Source organism: Dufourea novaeangliae, unplaced genomic scaffold, assembly GCF_001272555.1.
Source record: "Dufourea novaeangliae isolate 0120121106 unplaced genomic scaffold, ASM127255v1 scaffold64, whole genome shotgun sequence".
Classification (NCBI taxonomy): Eukaryota; Metazoa; Arthropoda; class Insecta; order Hymenoptera; family Halictidae; genus Dufourea; species Dufourea novaeangliae.
Window position 1 is genome coordinate 1,133,561 of NW_015373954.1, and position 15,754 is coordinate 1,149,314.

The window sequence follows — 15,754 nt, forward strand, 5'->3', positions numbered from 1 at the left end:
CGAATGCGCGTGCTCTCTAAGTACCATATAAAGTGTTAATTAGACGATGTTGCTGATGTTTAAAAACAAAAGTGGGGAGAGAGATATATATAGATATATACAAGAATGAATGTAAACTCGCGCGAAACGAAGAGGACGAATAGAGAGATTACGAGTGAGACTGAGAGAGGAAGAGGAATAGAGTGAGGGCCATACAAAATGTGCACAGGTATATATGATCAGTGTTTTATGAACAGTATTGTTCTTTATTTAAAAAAAAAAACGCCGCTGTGGGTATGATCTTTGCTAATTCATATTACCTATGATATTCAATAAAAATTATTTAAATATTACTACACGCACTTCTATCTAGATCCGTGTGTGTGTGTGTGTTTTTTTCTCTTGGTGAAGAAGAGACGTTGGCTGTGCGTTAATTTGCAGATCGGGCGGTGACCACACGACTTCCGTTCTTTATTGTCTGGTGTGCAATTGCCGGTGGCCATATTGGAAACACTAATAGGCGTCTGGAAGGTATTAAAAAGTTTTTTCTTCGTAAAACGATCTTTCGTAGAGATTCTCTTTGACAGCTTCAAGTAAAACCGTGCATGTATCGAGGAAGAGTTTATGCGTGACCTTTTCGTGACATAAATCGAGGATACAAAATGGCGAGCAATGTAAGAGTGAAGTAACTGGATTCTGTTATCCTTTCTTTTCGATAATAGAGAACATTACTTGATTATTTCAAGTCGTTGCGTATGAAATGTCATTTTTATCGATTTGGATAGAACATTTGGTCACACTTTTGTGAATGAGAACTATTAACAGTAGTTGCATGTTTTGAAGTAGAGCTAGGTCTGTACTTTTCACGAGACTCTGTTTCTTTCTGTGTTTCCATTTGTTTGCGGATAAAAATGAAACTCGACTGAAACCTGTCTCTGTACTTGCGCTTGAAAATTTCCATTCAAACTCGAAAAAATAAACCTCGCGGAATCTTTGTTGCGCAAAAGTGGCTACAATTGCTGGATTTTCAAAAAATATGGTTTGGGGCAGCATGGCAACCTCTGGTGTAAGTCAGTTGGTTTTTATTCATAGTACCGAGGACAAATTTGGATGACTAAATATTTTAAAGTCAAATTCAGCTGCAAGTGCATTCAAGGGTTTTTTAGTATGATCGTGACCAAAAATATACACCGAAGGTGGTTAAAAATTGCTTATTGGAAAACACTTTCAATCAGTTCAGTTCTCCTCCATAGTCACCAGATCTCAAAGTAATAGAGCATCTATGCGAAATATTAGAATTTAAAGTGAGAGAAATAAATATGCATAATTCCTATACTTTCAAAGTGTATACTCACTTTCGACTGTCACTGTCTTGTGCAATAATACGTTAATGTTTTTCTGAGGCTAACGCTTTGACTTTCCATTTCACAGTCTACACGTATCTTGTCCGATTATATATGACTATGGACATGACTGTACATCATTCAATTCCTGTTTCAGTTACGGGGCGATACGACTTCTGCAACTTTGTAGATGACACTCAGCATGACGTGCGTCGTCGTCAACGGTACGAGTGCGCTCGGTTTTAAAAGGTGAGCCTCTAATTTACGTAACACTCAGTGTCGCCATGAAAGTGTCAAGACACTTGCTGCACGGCGAAACGAATCACACATGCCAGAACACGAGTTTATAATAACGAAGGAATTTCATTATAAGCAAAACAACGAGACACCAGTCGGACGCCTGACGGATGAAAATTCAGTAGAGAGATGTTGACGAAATTTTGATTTTCGTTCAACTAGGAGCTTCGGACTACGGTGACTGGGTCATTTTGACTCGAACTTTCGAGAATTTCATCCAACCCAATAGTTTTCGATAATTAATTTAAGTTAGTCATACTTTATGTTTAATTCAAGCTACAAGATTAAATAAATAACAATAACAATAACAATTAACAATTAAAATAACAATTAAAATAAAATAAATAAATAAAATAACAATACAAATAACAATTCCAACGATGGAATTGTTCAACGATGGGAACGTGTACAGCCGAGAGTGAAAATGTAACGAAGAAATGGAAATAATTCGATTTACCCTAGACAATCGAATGTAAGGTTTCGTGCGTTCAATTGCGGAGTCTAGTTACGCTCCAATTCTCTATTGTAATTCTTACGTTCACTGATACGACTTATCGTGCACTGTGGACGGATCGTTTCCCGTCGATCCGATTTCTTCGTTTCGTAATCGTAATTTCTGTCTTCGGAATTCAACGATTTTCCCGGCTTTCGATCTTCTCGAAAGAACATTTTCAGGTAAAAAGAGAAAGAAACTTTTTCCGCTTTATATTGTGACGGATAAGGGGTCTACATACATCATACATCTATGAGGGAAAAAAGTAGGATAGATTTCAAGAATTCTTTTTCAGGGAAACATTTATAAAAAAAACATTAACTACATTGGAAATGGCACACTTTTGTTTATATAATGTGAAATTTTCATCATAACATTCGAAAAAGAAACGTCATAGTAGCTGTTTCCATGATATTTTCGTGGTCTTTTATTAGAAACAAAAAAGAAACAATTATTCTTAAAGTAGATGAAACAATACTAATCCTAATTATTCTGAAGGTAGACGAAACAATACTACTGTCGAATTCAAATAATTTTTAAAAATCGATTTTTTTTTACCCACCTTACTGTGTGTAGCCCCTTGACCTCGTCGGAAAACATTCCGGCGCCTCCGTGCGTCGCCCAGAGAGCAATTTACAGATAATTAACGTAAACATTTTAAAAATACTCTTGGGCGGCCTCCGGTTATCTGATGAACCTCCCTCATTAACGTGGCAAGAAATTTCGATTTCAAACACAGATACCTAGTACAACACCACCAACGTGGTGTGGCAACCGTGAACGGTGTGTGCATGCAAATTTCACTGACGTGACCGCGACGCGACGTTATACTCGTGAGCATTAACGTCACCATCGCGATACGGAGGGCAGAGGAGGGATGTTTCGAGAAAAGAAAAACCCCCGCGCTTCGGTGTCACGTGACTGAACGCGGCTAAAAAATTAATGGTCGATCCCGCCTTACGATCGAGGAATCGTTAATAATTGAGAAGGGTTCAGTGGAAAAGGAGCACATCTACGTCGATTTTTAGTTTTTCGCACCATTAACGAGAATGCTTCTTACTTCTTATTTCTGCATTATTTGCTTCATAGAATAAAAAAAGCATAATCATAATTTCTATAAAAAATAGTTTGTCCGAATAGCCATAATCTTTTTGTTAGATTGTTAAAAAAAGGTGTTACATAATATGAATTTTCGAGTCAAAATTTGACAGTAATTCCCATTTACCATCTACTTCAATTACCAATTAAAATAGCCGCGGTGTAATATCGAATTTCCTGAGAAAATTAGTTTTCCTAAAAGTAGTTGTGCAAACTTAGTTTTCTGGTATGTGTCCATTTTCCACTAAGCCCCTGAATTATGTCAAGAACGAAGGAAATCGAGGTGGTAAGAGAGAGACAGAGAGAGAGTTTTTACTTTCTTGGGGAAAGAAAAAGCACCTGGGAGGTAGGGGGCACTCCAGGGGACAAAGTATTCTGCATTAAAGGCGTGACGGTAATTGTATACTTCTCGGTAGAAAAGGGGGACGATTGCGTTTAGCAGATAACAATCAATGATAAACGACATGTCGTTTCGCTGGGTGAATTTCCCCTGAAACCGCGAACAATCACGCTTTCTCGACCTCTGGGTTCTCATAAATATTCATCCCTGAGATTCTGTTCTGGTCGTCCTAGGGCTGATTGATAATGCACAAATTCTCTATTAAAATTTCCCAAAATGACACGTGAAACAGCAACAACGGAAATGTTTTAGGACTAGAATGCACACTAAGTATGTCTGTGGTTGTAAGGAAAAACGCCGAGTGTCTTGTCTTAGTTTATACATTAATTGAACTGTATGATATAGGGTTTATATATTTATCAGGAAAAATGCACGAAAACACAATTTTATATGTTCGAAAAAATAACGCAATTTAAACGAAGTACAGTACTTAATTCATACGTATTAGGCAAAACAACGTAATGCCTCTACTATAAGCACCCACGAAGCTTATTTCGATCAGTTTCTTAGTTCACAATTATGATTTATTGAAAAAAGCTTGACACTGTATTTCAAACAGCTGCAGAATCACCAATGTTTTAAATCTCCAAAAATCCTTCAAGATACATTTATATATCACGGAACACTAAAACATATCCAAGTGTCAACAAAATCCGAAATGTTACACCAAAAAGTGTTCGATTTCACGTGGAATGACCCTTATTCGAAACTCTGGATAATGAATTTTCCCATCCCTGGTATAAAGTAACTGGAAGTGTATTCACTTACTCACCTATGTTCCTCGGTTTCGCCCAAACACACGTGTTCATGTAATAGAATCTTTCTTTTTATAAACACACACGTTGGGAGCACTGTCACAGAGCAAAATCTGAACTGATCGGTCCTAAAACGCTCATGGATTTGGGTAGTATTGACTGTGGGGTGGGGGCGAGTGATACGAATAGCTGAGATTTTTCCAAGTGTACAACACGATTCCGCTAACGACGACCACTTTTCAATAGCGGAAAACACGTTTGGCGACTTGTGACCGTGTGCGATCGCTTAACAGGTCACTGGAGTACGTAACCAAGAAAGTCGCCTGGCTATCTCTTGGTTATTATTTAATAGAATAAATAAAATATCATTTAAAGTATCTTTTCTATTAATTGTTTTTTTTCTTCAAACTAAATACAGTGTTACAATAATCTGTAGGTGTAAGGACACAAGTAACTTAATGAGTCATTTTAAAGAAGTTAATTAAGGTTTCTCATCGTGTACGAACTTTTTAAAAATCCTATCGAATTTAACAGTTACAGCCTCAGAAAGACAAACAGTTACGTTTGTCCCTAGCCGCCCCTACCACGAGTAGAATTTCCACCGTTCAGGTGGGGAAAAACCGCGATCTCATTCAGATCGGTAATGGGGGACAGTGGGAGGTGGACTGGTGTGTGAAAGCAAAGAAACAATTTTGATCCTCATGTATGAACAATGTACGTATATTTCCTTCTCAAAACCATAGCGTACAGAGGCGCGTGTGATCGCGATGTGCGACGATAAAACGTTACGAGGGTTGGGCAAAGGGTTGCGGGGTCGGTATTGAATTCAGATTAGCTGCTGTTAGTCGTGTCCGAGTGTATGCCAGCATCGGTATACTAATTTAATAATAGTAAAGCCGTACAAATCATCGTGTGAATCGAATCGACGGACGTGTCCCCGGTATTACGCGTGTACAGGCTGTGCTGGCTCTCGTTGGTCTCTCCCGTATGGATATTTATTATCACGGATCGAACAATTTAATTAATACCGGCTCATGACGGGGGTAGGTGGATGGTGGGTGGTAGTAAAACAACTTAATAATCTAAACCGCGTCGAGTTCACCTGGCCGCGTTCGATAATCGACGGAGAGAACGCGACGAGGAGGGGAGGGGGGTGGTAGGACTCGCCACGATTCGCGTTGCACGTTTTATACGAAGAGATTCGAAGGTTTTTGTTCCCTCGTGCGTCCTCTGGATGGGTGACAGAGAACGAGCCCCCCTCCCCCAGACGCTGGGGGGCTCGAAGGATCTGGCCGCTTAGAAGTATTTAAAAAAAAAAAAAAAAAAAACGACGCCTGACGTAATTATAAACGAAGTAACAAAATACAGTACAGCTAAAATTAATTTTAGTAGCGACAGCTGGGCCGCGATGGACTTAAAAATAAGCCTTAACCCTTCACTCCGGCCTTAGTGTGTTTCTGAAACGGGAAAAAGATGGTCGTCAATGGGCAATCGGCCCATTAAATAAAAGACGATAGTATGTACAGTAAATGCTCGATGAGTGTTCGAGGGCTCCTCGTCACTGATAAGGAGAGGTCCCCAGGTACATTGGCTTTTTAATGAAGTTTAGCATAATGATAGAGCTTGGAATTCCGAAGCCAATGATACTTGCTTCAGCCACATTTGGCCATTAGTTTATGAGACTTTTTTTTTTAAAGAGAAACAAGTCAACGGAAGTGATCCTTACCGCGAGAGGTTCCTTTTCTTTACGGCCGACGATTTTGCACTGCGAACGCCCGAACATTCCGTACTGGTACTCGCACAGGCAATCTTTCTCCAGCTCTAAATTAACCAGGCCGTCGGCGACCCTCTTGGCCACCACTTGGATGAACTGCTTCTTCTGATTCGGTTTAGCGTCCAAGAAGTTGTCCGAGCTGAACGTCGCTCCGCCAGACTGTAACAAGTTCGGGTAACGATCAGTCAGACATATATTGATGATACCCAAGTATCGAAAGGTATATGAAATGTGAGGCACTTGGTATCAATTTTGGATACCGATACTCCTTGAAGCGATACTAAACTAAACAAGTACTGTACAGAAACAATGTCTCTTTGATACTTCAACGGTATATATTAACACTTTGATGACGGATGACGTAGTAATATGTCTTTTAAAAAACATTTAAACTAGTTTTCCCTAAAATCGTGATTTTTGAGTAATCTCGTTATTGCGACACAGTATCGTGAATTAAAAGCCGAACGTAAGTTCCATCGAAAAAACTAATACAAGTTCAGTAATTGTAAAATAAGAAAAATTCGCAATCGGTCGTCTCGACTAGGACTGCTATGAATATTCAAAATATTCGAATTCTTCGAATAAATCATTCGTATTCGAAATTATTCGAATACTCGTATATTTGAATATCCGAATGCTTACAGTTCTAGTCTCGACGGGCTTGTTTGGTGGTGGTTCGAGCGTATGAATGATCAGACGAAGGGGTCACTTGTTGAAAACACTTACGGAAACCGCGAAGTCAGCGCAGACGTCGGTGGTCGCGGGTGCGAGGTTGCTCTTGATGTCGGTGCTACCGGTGAGTGGCTTCTTTTTGCTGTCAGCGAACGTGTACGCGCTATCTTGGTCGTAGCCGACGATATTCTTTTGGGGCGTGCCCGACACAAGGAGCTGGTTGGGGTGGGACACGTGGTAATAGGTGAGGCCGAGATCTCGATAAGTCTTCTGTCCCAACAGGAGCCTGATTTGCTGCAGCTGCAACCGTGAACATGAATTTCATTGTTGCGTTACGAAATCGTTGAAGTGAATATCGAGAATCAGAAAGCTGATCAATTGGCCCTAGGTGTTAAGTTACGCCCAGACTGAAAATGTCTGTTTCGAGATAAATAGCTTCTACCGTTTCGCGAATCTGTTACTCGACTGTCCATTCAGTTACATTCAGTGCTACAACCTCCGTAATAAATCGAATTTCCTCATGAAACTTTTTCGTAAATATTTACAAATGATGAGGCTTTTAGAATCAATAATAAAAAAAAACATTTTCTGAAGCTTCAACAGTCCTGTATCCCTTTAAATTAGGTGCACCTACTTACCGTGATGCAAGGGTTAATTTTCGAAAGAAATAAAACATAAAAAGGGTACAATATCGTGCTTACAGAGAATGGAAGCAGGCTCTTCTCGCAAATGCTCGAGTGAACACCGATCACGGCCTTGGCAGCGCTTGCTCGGAATGGATAGCGAATCGCCTCCTCGTAGGCGTCGGTTAGTTTCATGTTGCCCAATTCAACGTCCAATCGTTGCCGGAGGAACAGAAGCGGCAAGAAAGCGCGCACGAATGACATCTTTTTGTCCGTCTTTCCTTCTTTTACCTCCTGAAATAAATTGTTCTCTATGAATCATGACGACGATGGAAAAAGCACACACACAAAAACACCCGGCGACTGGTTCTGGTAAGTTAAGGGGGAACCTGATGTAAACTGCTGAAAATTAACGAATTTTTAGAAATTTATTGTGAAGGAAGCATTAAACCATGAAAACAAAGTTACCTTGAGGGAGACGGGTGCTGTCCTCTCGAAGAACTTCATGTTCTTCACTTCGCCGTCTATGTTGGTGTCCCCGTTCAGTGTGTAGTGCTGGGGCCATTTCATTTTCTCGCCGAATCCAATCAGACCGATGTGCACATCCCTGTCGTTAAGAATACAAATGAAAGTACAAGGTGATCATTTATTTAAAGGACTCAGCGCTGTGGGATCATGTTTCCTTCATTATCAATGGATACACTTCGTCTCTCTAGTTCTTAATTGTTCTATATCCATTAATTTCTAAACTGAGAAAACGGAGTTTAAAGTTTACGAAGTTTAATATTACACTGGGGAACAAAAAAATATATTTTTCATGTTGTCAGGGATGATTCGAGGGCAAATAGAAAACGCAAGATCATCATTTATTTATAGGAATCTGGTGCTGTGGGGGCAGGCTTTTCCCACCACCTTAATAGGACACGGTTGTTCGCGTGTTTAATCTTCTTTCGGATCGGATCAAGCGAAAGGTACACTCACGTTATTCCTTGGTGTTTCAGTTCTTCTCGGAGCTCTGAAATCAATGGCGTGACCATATCCTTGAAGACCTTCTCGTTCGGTGTTTGTTGCTCAACCACGATCACAATGTCGGCCTCTTTCTTGGGAGTCTTCACGCTGAAAGTGTCGCCGATCTCGACTGTCGACGGGCCGACTTTGCAGTTCGCTGGAATTTGTTAAAGGTTCACGGTGTTACAAGTGCATACATAGAACATTAGTAGGGGAGAACGGGAATGGCTGTCACGTTTTTTAATTGATAATTTTTTTCTCTCTAATTGTTAAGTATTTTAAATCTTTCATACACATTTCAGTTTTACATATGTTCGGTGATCACCGTGTCACTTTCTCGGTTTCGCTGGAATCAGTTGGAGTTTCAAGAGCGTGGTGGACACTTACTGCAAGATGGAGGTATGTTGGTGCTCATTATGCCAGCCTCGTAACAAGAATAGTGGTAAGCCGTGGCGATCACGCAAGCTCCTTCGGGCGTCTTAGCGGCGACCGCGTGGTCGCAGGCGTCGCGATATTGGGCTGGGTTGACACGGCTGAAGCAGGACCTGTAATCACGTTTTATTAACCATTAGGTATATGAACCTTACAACCTTCTCCATCCTCCATCCATCCTCTGTACCGTAGTTTCGAGGAGAGAGAATTTTTGTTAAAAGTTTTAGCAAAATGCTCCCCATTACCCTAAAAAAGACACTGCTACCATGCGTTCTTTTGATCCAACGATTACAGAGAGCTTCGTCGAGTTTTATCTCTCACCTATACCGTATGTATTAGAAGAATATTAAATATTTCTTTATGTTACTCTCAAGATGACTCAAATCATCATTTGATCAGTTTCTATTTATAAATAATTCATCTGAATAGTTTCGCTTACTTCAGAGTAGACTTTTGGCTGACGAAGTAGTCCGTGCAGACCTGAGCGCGTGCTTCGTGTTCGACAGCGGTCGCGGCTGGACAGTCGCCTTTCAGTTTGTACGCGTTGCCAAATTCGCTGCTGCTCTCGGTGATCTAAGAAACGTTAAACAACTCGTTGGAATAAGATCGATATATTTTTCTAGTTTGGTTATTCCAACAACCTTGTCCTATTTTTTATGTGTAAGTAAGTTTAGCGAGCTCTTTATACGCTATATATACATTGAGACGAATGCGACAATCGAAAGATAAATCAAAACCGAATAAAATTCATTTATTTGAATTTGAAAAATCTTAATTTTTTTAAAATCTTAATTTATTCAAACTATTCGAATACTTCGAATAAGTTGAATAGTACAGAGATTCGAATAGTATGAAGTATTCGTATTACTTGAATGTTCGAATAATAGAAATGATCCAATTTTGGATTGTACCGAATAGGAATTTGAAAAACAGAAAGTTGTAAAAGCCAATGTGAAGAGAATTTCACGTTAAAGTGTGAAAAAATATATTATGTTCAGATTCCAATTCAGTACAATCCAAAATTCAATCACTTCAAATATTCGAATATGTCGAGTACTCTGAATACATCGAATATCAAATTCGAATTCTATTGCTATTAGAATATTCGAGTATTCGAACATTCGTAACAGCCCTACTTCAGAGTCTGTCGTTACTCATGGCCATAATACCTTTCCAGATGGCAAGGTGAAGTCGTCGTACGGCTCATTGTTGCCGTCTCCGAGGAGACCACGCAGCTTGCCCAGGTAGAACCCGGAAACATGGACGGCGCAGACCATGGGCGTCGAGCTCGTGCAGCTGACGCGAGCACCGTAAGCGGACTTGACATTGGCGAATGGTGGTACCAGGTAAGCGTGCAGGTTCTTCGTGCTTGTCGGGAAATCAGCCGGTTTGTTGTTCACCAGGATCTGGAATCGTAGAGACGAGATTACGTGGACGTGTTGCGTCGATCACCCTCCGACGTCCATATTCGTTGTGGGCATTCAAGGTCAAGTCAACATTAATCATTAGCGCTTAATAAGGACATTTCGTCCTTTTCTTTTTTTAAGTACTGGTTATTATTTTCGTCTTCGAGGCTTTACAAATTTGGAATGGCACATGAATAGAGTTAGATTTTGATAATATCTAATTGAGATAAGGTGTTTGTTGTGTACTTAAAATAATACTGGGGTCAGTGGTCGTGTAAAAATGACTCATTAGAGCTTGGTAAGAGCGTTTCGTCCTTTTTGCTGATACGTACACGTGAAAGTGATTGGGAACAAAGGACAGTATGTACTCACGTTTCCATTGTTCTTGAGGGTGATGCTTTCTTTAGGCTCGGTGAGGGTGATGCTGATCAGAACGCCATTGTTGAAGTTAGCCACGACCGAGAAGTTGCCGTCTTGCATGTCCTGCGCGAGTATATATGTGCAGGTGCCAGACATCGTCAGATGACGTCCGTCGAACGTGAAGAAGTGTCCTCCGTCGGCGACGACCCCGGACTTGCGGAACGGCGGAATGATGTCGGTTGGGTAACGGGTTGGTCTGAAACGTGATCGACCGACATTTTTTTCATTTTTTTAAAATGTTTTACGTCATATTCAAGATATTAAACACAGACTTCGTGTAAGCTGCTGTGGGTCTTTTGCAGCCACGATACGTAAATCTGACGAACGCCAGATTCATGCATCGTAGGGTTAAGGGTATATTCTGGAGATAATCAAATGTCCGTGTACCCTTTCCCAGCGTTTCGAATTAGATCGTTCCTATTCGATAAGCTAGCCGTGATAAATTAATTTCAGGAGGCGAGACCCCCCTCCCCGAAGTTTCACTTTCCGTACGAACTCGAAGACTATCAGAAATTCAAGGAAGTTCCCTTGAACATTTAGAACCAGATCATTTCTGTTTGATAACTCGACCGTGATAACTCAACCTCTAGGGGTGAAACCTACCCCTTGAAAGTTCACCGTTTCGTACTGCCAGCACGAAGACTACCGGAAATTCCGAGAAACTTCCTGAATATTTAACAGTAGATCATTTCTACTCGATAACTGGGCTTGCGGGGAGACGAGACCCAACCTCTCGAAGTTTCTCACGCTCGTCCCCGTTACGCTTCGAAACTGTCGTCGAAAATACTCCAACTATCGACTAGAGAACAAGCTGTTCGCTATTATCACGAAGGACACCATGTCTATTCCAACGGTTAATAGAATGACGAGTTATATCTAAACAACAATCAGTTATCGATTCACCTTGTGCGTACAAAAATACGAATTGTAAGCTCTCCTTAACCATCCCGTTATCATCTTTCAAAACTACGTGGGATAATGTATTCGTTTGTATAACACAATTTGCGTCTGTCACTCGAATTTAACCGGCTTTGTGCGGCGTTAATAATTAATAGCAGACGAGGGACGGGAAATTGGTCCTGGCTTCGTCATGGCTAGATAGGGTCCGGACAAAGGGAAGCTCTCCTCCCAATTTACCGGGGACGCGCGCTCGCGAACGGTTTTACCTGTAGGTGTAGTAGAGGTCCAAAGGCGTCGGCAGCTCTCTGTTGCGCAACAGATTCAAGACAGAAACACGGAGCACTGAGATGCCTGGGAGCTTGGACAAAAGGCTGAAATCAATGGGCGACTGGATCTGGACGAAGCCCAATACGTTGTCGAGCGTCACCTGTTTCTGGAGCAGGCCGAGGACGGATTGGAACGCGGACACGGCGTGCGTGTAGATGTTCTTCAGCTCGACTGACTCGTCCACCTGGAAACCCAAATAAACGTGATGATGATCAATGGATCCGATCATCGTTCCGAAGATGACCTACCACCTTGTCGACATTAAAATCGAAACACTTGAATCAAGGGGGTCTGTAACATTTCCATGTTTTTTCGATAGCTACTATTATCACATTCCGAACGGATTGTTTTTCCAAACTCATGGCCTGGAGAAATGAATTTTTCTTTTCTTATGTTTTCAGTGTCAATATGTCATTAGTATTCTAAGAAACATTTAATAATAGAAAATGTTTTTTCATCGCATCTTTTTAATGGAAGCTATAGCTCCGATCCGGCCTAGAGCTTGGAATTCTGAAGCCAATGATATTTGTTTCAGCCGCATATGGCCATTAGTTTGTGAAATATTTAATGTTCAGTGCCGAGGAGTCTTCGAACACTCATCGAGGATTTACTGTAGTGGCGAAGCACAATACCGAGGCTCGAACGTACCTTCTCGTGGGTGATGTGTTTGGTAATGTACTGGCAGGTGACCTCGACGAACTGTCGTAGCTCCTGGGTGGGCAGAGAGTTTTTCAGTAAATTGCAGACCTCTGAGACGGAGGTCACGATGAATGCCGGTGTCTCAAAGTCCGTCAGTCCCTGGTATCTCTCTTTCAGGTACTCGTAGACCGGAAGAGCCTTCAGCTGATTGATCAACAGCGCACCGAACTCCTCGATCTCGCGTTTCAACTGCTCGACACCAAGTTTCGCGGCCGCATTTAGGATCTCCAGGCACTCGTGCAATATTTTCTCGTAGGACTCCTTCAGCTTCGGATAAACCGAGTTGATCACCTCTTTCAAGTCGGTCAGCAATTGGTTCAACTGTTTCTGCAGCTTCTGTACACCCTCCGCGACCTCCTTCATAGTATTCGTAACGGCGAGGACAACGGCGCCGAAATATTTGTTCCTTTAAGCAAAACCAGTCGGTGTTTTTTATTCGTGTTATCTAATACTTCCCTTTGTTGTTCCAACAGTTGTTCCCTGATATAGTGCAAGTGTCATTTACTCACAGAATTGTTGTGATCTTTTTAATAGTCTCATCGGCGTTGAGCTCTTCCTTAAGTTTGTGCAGTTCCGTCTGATAATAGTCCAAAAGTGGTTTGATGTTCGGCTGCGCCTTCTTCAAATGATCCAAAAGATCGCCAACCTCCGCTTTCGTTTGCTCCACAACGTAATCTTGGACTTCCTTCAGTTTCTTTGCAAGTTCAATTTGTCTGTTCTTAACGACGTTCTGAAAGATTCGAGATATCTGTGATCAATAGCTCTTGTAGAATTATTGCTATCGGTTTTAATTTTAATAACTGTGATTATCTTAGTTTGGCAAAATCATTTTTTAATTGAATTGTAAAAGAGAAAATAAGAAAAATCGATATATATATTATATTATTAAGTTTATTCCCGTTTATTTGGTCCACTTTTCGCCCCCTGGAGATGTAACTTCAAAAAAACTAGAAATTAATTTTCAAGCATTTGAAAAGTATCATTTCGAAGCAAAAAGCATTGAAACATCATATCTGAATTAAGAATTATTGAGATATACATAGAAACACATTTTATCCCTTTTCAGAGTTAGGATGTATGTCCTACTTACAAAAACATCAGCCACGTTTTCTTTCTCATAACTGATATCTGGTTTCAGGAATTGCTTCTCGTCGAGATGGACCAGGACGTGGAACAGTTTCTTCTTGGCTCCGTCTTTGTATCCGTTCGCGTGGATTTCGGCCAACTGTCCGAGCACGATCTGCCCGTTAACGCTCAGCTTGTTGTTTGGTTTATCTGCGAACACCGTTCACCAATATTCATCGTTCCGACACCTTTTATTCGCACGGAGTATCGATTACAAGGATTTTCCCGATATTTTTCGCACAGCCTTACCTTTCCGGTAGGTGACGAGCTTGAAGCGATTCAGATCGTTGCCCTCGAAGTTCATCACGTTTGTTGGCTCGTCTAACAATGTCAGCTCCCGGTCGATCTTTTGTGTGTTCTTCGAGATCTGCATCTTCCATTCGTCCTTGATCAACACCTTGTCGGGCAGCGTGACCAGCAGATCGATATGGTTCACGTCCGCGGAGAAAAGCACGCCCATCGTTTTCGGTTTCTGGTTCACGTCGTTGTACGTGAAGAAGCCACCGAGCCCGATCTCGTTCTTGGTGAGCGCCAACGACGTTTTCAGGTCGAGCTTCAGCTGCTGGCCACGGCTGTTCACCTCGACCAAGCCAGTCACGTTGTTCCCGTCAGGGACACCCTGTCTCTTCAGATTAGCCACGATCGAAATTTTCTGTGACTTCTTCGCGAACACGTCGATGTCCAGATTCGCGTCCAACAGCTGTTCGCCGCCGTAGTGAACTCTTCCTTTCACCGACATATCCTTTAAGAGAAAGACGAAATGAGGCTGAGGCGTTGAACATCGAAGGCGTTAATCGAGGATTCAATGACTCGGGAGTACGATCGGATTGGACAAAGGAGAACATAGATACAGTTGGGATTTGAGGCTTTCAAGGCTCGACAGCATACGAGCCTGGCGTCGTTTTGCCTTCGGAGAATATATGATAAGGTTTTTAGAATGTGTGCTGTCTTGAAGGAGGATGTATGAGACTAAACAGCCTTTCTGATATTGAACATGAAACAGATGATGAGTTGTAATTCTAGGCAAGCAACCATTCACAGTTTTAAATAAAAACCGAAAATCTACTGATTTTCTTCCGACTAATATTTCGAACATACGTTAACGAAAGCTTATAGAACTGACGAACATTCGAAACAGCTTACCTTCGGTTGTGTTGGGTACGTGAATTTCGTCTCTCCGTTAAGGGACAGAGCGTTCTTCTCGATGTTTATGTCCCCGGTGGCACTGAGGCTGGTCTTGTCGGACGGTTTGTTCTTTCTGTCGAGGTAAAGCGACAGGTCCAGTTTGTACGCCCCGGTGTGCTTCGTTTTCGGCAGATCGTAAGTCAGCACAACAGCCATTTCGCGGGACGGCAGGGTGAGAACGGTAGCTACGGCCGAGAATCATAGACATTTTCGGATGATTCCGGGAACGAAAAGTAGCCCGGAGCAGTGTTGGACGTTATTCGAATAAATTTTGATTCGTATAACGAATACGAATAAAATTTTATTCGTTATTCGACTAGAATTCCTTAATCGTTTATTCGTTATTCGTTCATTCATCGACATAGAATGTAAGCAAATGAGAAATCACACATAAATTGAAAATTGTAACTTTTCCATTTTTTAGTATACTTTCATGAAAGTGTCATGGACAAATTGAGGAGATTCTCCTGGTGAAAATAAGTCCGAACTCGAGTGTAATCGAACAGTATTTATTCATTTTATGACGATTGTCTGCGTTAGATTCACCTGATTCCTTAGGATGAACGTAAATTCGGTACGTGTACTCGGACTTGTCTTTCGTCGAGTGCAGGTAGAGGTTCGTGGTGTGATCGTAGACGGGGGCTTTGAGTTCGGTGCTGGTCTTCAATCCAAACTCGGCCGGTACGTTGAACTTCTTCAGGTCGACCTCCACCGTCAATTGGTGCTTCAGCGTTGGTTTATCTGATGATTCCACAAATGTAATTAATAATTGTGTCCTTTAATTCGAGTGGAAATAATGGAGAAGTAAAAAGAATTGT

At 41.4% G+C, this 15,754-nt stretch overlaps 1 protein-coding gene across 1 annotated transcript in view; it reads right to left on the bottom strand.

The window, feature by feature from the left end:
* Positions 1 to 5,063: 5,063 nt before the first annotated feature.
* The window catches only part of LOC107186307 (apolipophorins), a 34,251-nt gene continuing 23,560 nt past the window's right edge, over positions 5,064 to 15,754 (bottom strand). Inside the window, exons 10-26 of the mRNA XM_015574139.1 lie at positions 15,483 to 15,677; positions 14,895 to 15,121; positions 14,001 to 14,493; positions 13,717 to 13,901; positions 13,136 to 13,356; positions 12,576 to 13,032; positions 11,867 to 12,111; positions 10,653 to 10,896; positions 10,044 to 10,280; positions 9,314 to 9,447; positions 8,830 to 8,987; positions 8,416 to 8,599; positions 7,903 to 8,041; positions 7,513 to 7,728; positions 6,866 to 7,111; positions 6,092 to 6,298; positions 5,064 to 5,822 (exon numbers count right to left, since the gene is read on the bottom strand). Coding sequence (XP_015429625.1) covers positions 5,793 to 5,822; positions 6,092 to 6,298; positions 6,866 to 7,111; positions 7,513 to 7,728; positions 7,903 to 8,041; positions 8,416 to 8,599; positions 8,830 to 8,987; positions 9,314 to 9,447; positions 10,044 to 10,280; positions 10,653 to 10,896; positions 11,867 to 12,111; positions 12,576 to 13,032; positions 13,136 to 13,356; positions 13,717 to 13,901; positions 14,001 to 14,493; positions 14,895 to 15,121; positions 15,483 to 15,677 — 3,818 coding nt within the window. The 3' untranslated portion in view covers positions 5,064 to 5,792. The remainder of the gene's footprint in view (positions 5,823 to 6,091; positions 6,299 to 6,865; positions 7,112 to 7,512; positions 7,729 to 7,902; positions 8,042 to 8,415; positions 8,600 to 8,829; positions 8,988 to 9,313; positions 9,448 to 10,043; positions 10,281 to 10,652; positions 10,897 to 11,866; positions 12,112 to 12,575; positions 13,033 to 13,135; positions 13,357 to 13,716; positions 13,902 to 14,000; positions 14,494 to 14,894; positions 15,122 to 15,482; positions 15,678 to 15,754) is intronic.